Below are 1,594 nucleotides of genomic sequence, written 5' to 3' on the forward strand. Positions count from 1 at the left end.
CATCCCGTTTGCAGAAAAGCTTAGACATGTAGTGGTAGATTTTAGAAGGAAATATACTTTCTTGGCCTAAGTTTTGTGCACTGCTGTGACTTCTGATTTCATCTTCCTTTCTAATTCATATATGCTGGTATATCTTTTTAATTTATTTTTTCCATTTAGTTTTCCAGTGGGTGTATTTGTAAATTGTAATTCAGATTTTTAGAAGAAGTCAGGGACCAAAAATAGAGTCCAGGGATACAGTCCATTTCCCAGTTCCTCAAAAGATAGTGGTGCAGATTGGGGTCTCCCTACCTGCTCCCTTATAAACACGCATACGCTATGCCAGAGCGCCCACTCCAAGGTCCACGGGCTTCCGAGTGAGGCCTCTTATGACAAAGCTGCGTGCTAAAGTTTTGATTCAGAACTCCTCATCAGAACTCGACTCAGAGCAGCTTTTATCTCGTTGTTCCGTAGACTGTAGATGAGCGGATTCAACATGGGGGTCATCACAGCATAAAAGAGCGTCACCACCTTGTCCTGCTCGGCTGAGGCTGTGGAGTGGGGCTGCATGTAGGTGACCAGGGCCATCCCGTAAGACATGGAGACCACGGTGAGGTGGGAGGCACAGGTCCCGAAGGCCTTGCGGCGTCCCCCAGTGGAGCGGATCTGCAGGATGGCTGCCACGATGTAGGTATAGGACAGTGAGACGAGGCAGCATGGCACCAGCAGCACCACCACGCTGGAGGCCAGTATGACCACTTGGTTGAGGGTGATGTCCACGCAGGCCAGGCGGACGAGTGCCAGAGTCTCACAGGCCACATGGTTCAGCACGCGGTGCCCACAGGTAGGCAGACGCATGGTGACCACCGTCTCCACTGTAGAATTCACCAGGCCTACAAGCCAAGAGACAGCTGCCAGGCCTGTGCAGCACCTCGGGCTCATCACTGCCACGTAGCGCAGGGGGTCACAGACAGCCACATAGCGGTCATAGGCCATAGCGGCCAGCAGCAGGAACTCGGTACCCCCCAGGGCCAGTGAGAAGAAGAGCTGAGTCCCACATCGGGTGAAGGAGATGGTCTTCTTCTCCAGGAGGAAGTGCACCAGCATCTGGGGGACCCCACTAGAGGTGTAGCAGATGTCCACCACTGAGAGGTTGCAGAGGAAGAAGTACATGGGCAGGTGCAGCCGCGCGTCCAGCCCGATCGGGAGGATGATGAGCCCGTTGCCCAGCAGGGTCAGCAGATAGGCGGCCGCAAACAGGACAAAGAGTCCAGCCTGGGTCTGCCTGTCGCTGGAGAGCCCCAGGAGGACAAACTCACTTTCCCAGGTCAGGTTGTCCCTCCTCATGGAGCAGGGGGGCTGGGCTGCTGGGAGAGGAGCAGAGTCAGAGAGGGCAAGTAAAGGTCAGACTTTAGGAGTCAGGGATTAAGCCATGAGCCAGGACTTGAGCCGCAGTAGGGACACCTACCCTCCTGTTCCCTTAACCTAGGTGCTTAGGGAGAATGCAGTGAAAGAGCCGGAGGAAGGGGCACCTGGGTTCTCAACTAGACTGTGAGGTTCTCAGGGTTAAAGTCCCTATTCTGATCATCCTTTTGTGGCTAGGATCCAGCACAGT

General features: G+C 54.2%; 1 protein-coding gene across 1 annotated transcript; it reads right to left on the bottom strand.

Annotated features, from left to right (window-relative positions):
* Nucleotides 1–384: 384 nt before the first annotated feature.
* On the bottom strand, nt 385–1,326 carry LOC115500940 (olfactory receptor 2F1-like). Its single transcript, XM_030295716.1, has one exon. It carries the CDS (start codon nt 1,324–1,326, stop codon nt 385–387), a length of 942 nt encoding a protein of 313 aa, XP_030151576.1.
* Between the last annotated feature and the right edge of the window lie 268 nt (nt 1,327–1,594).

Source organism: Lynx canadensis, chromosome A2, assembly GCF_007474595.2.
Source record: "Lynx canadensis isolate LIC74 chromosome A2, mLynCan4.pri.v2, whole genome shotgun sequence".
NCBI classification, from domain to species: Eukaryota; Metazoa; Chordata; class Mammalia; order Carnivora; family Felidae; genus Lynx; species Lynx canadensis.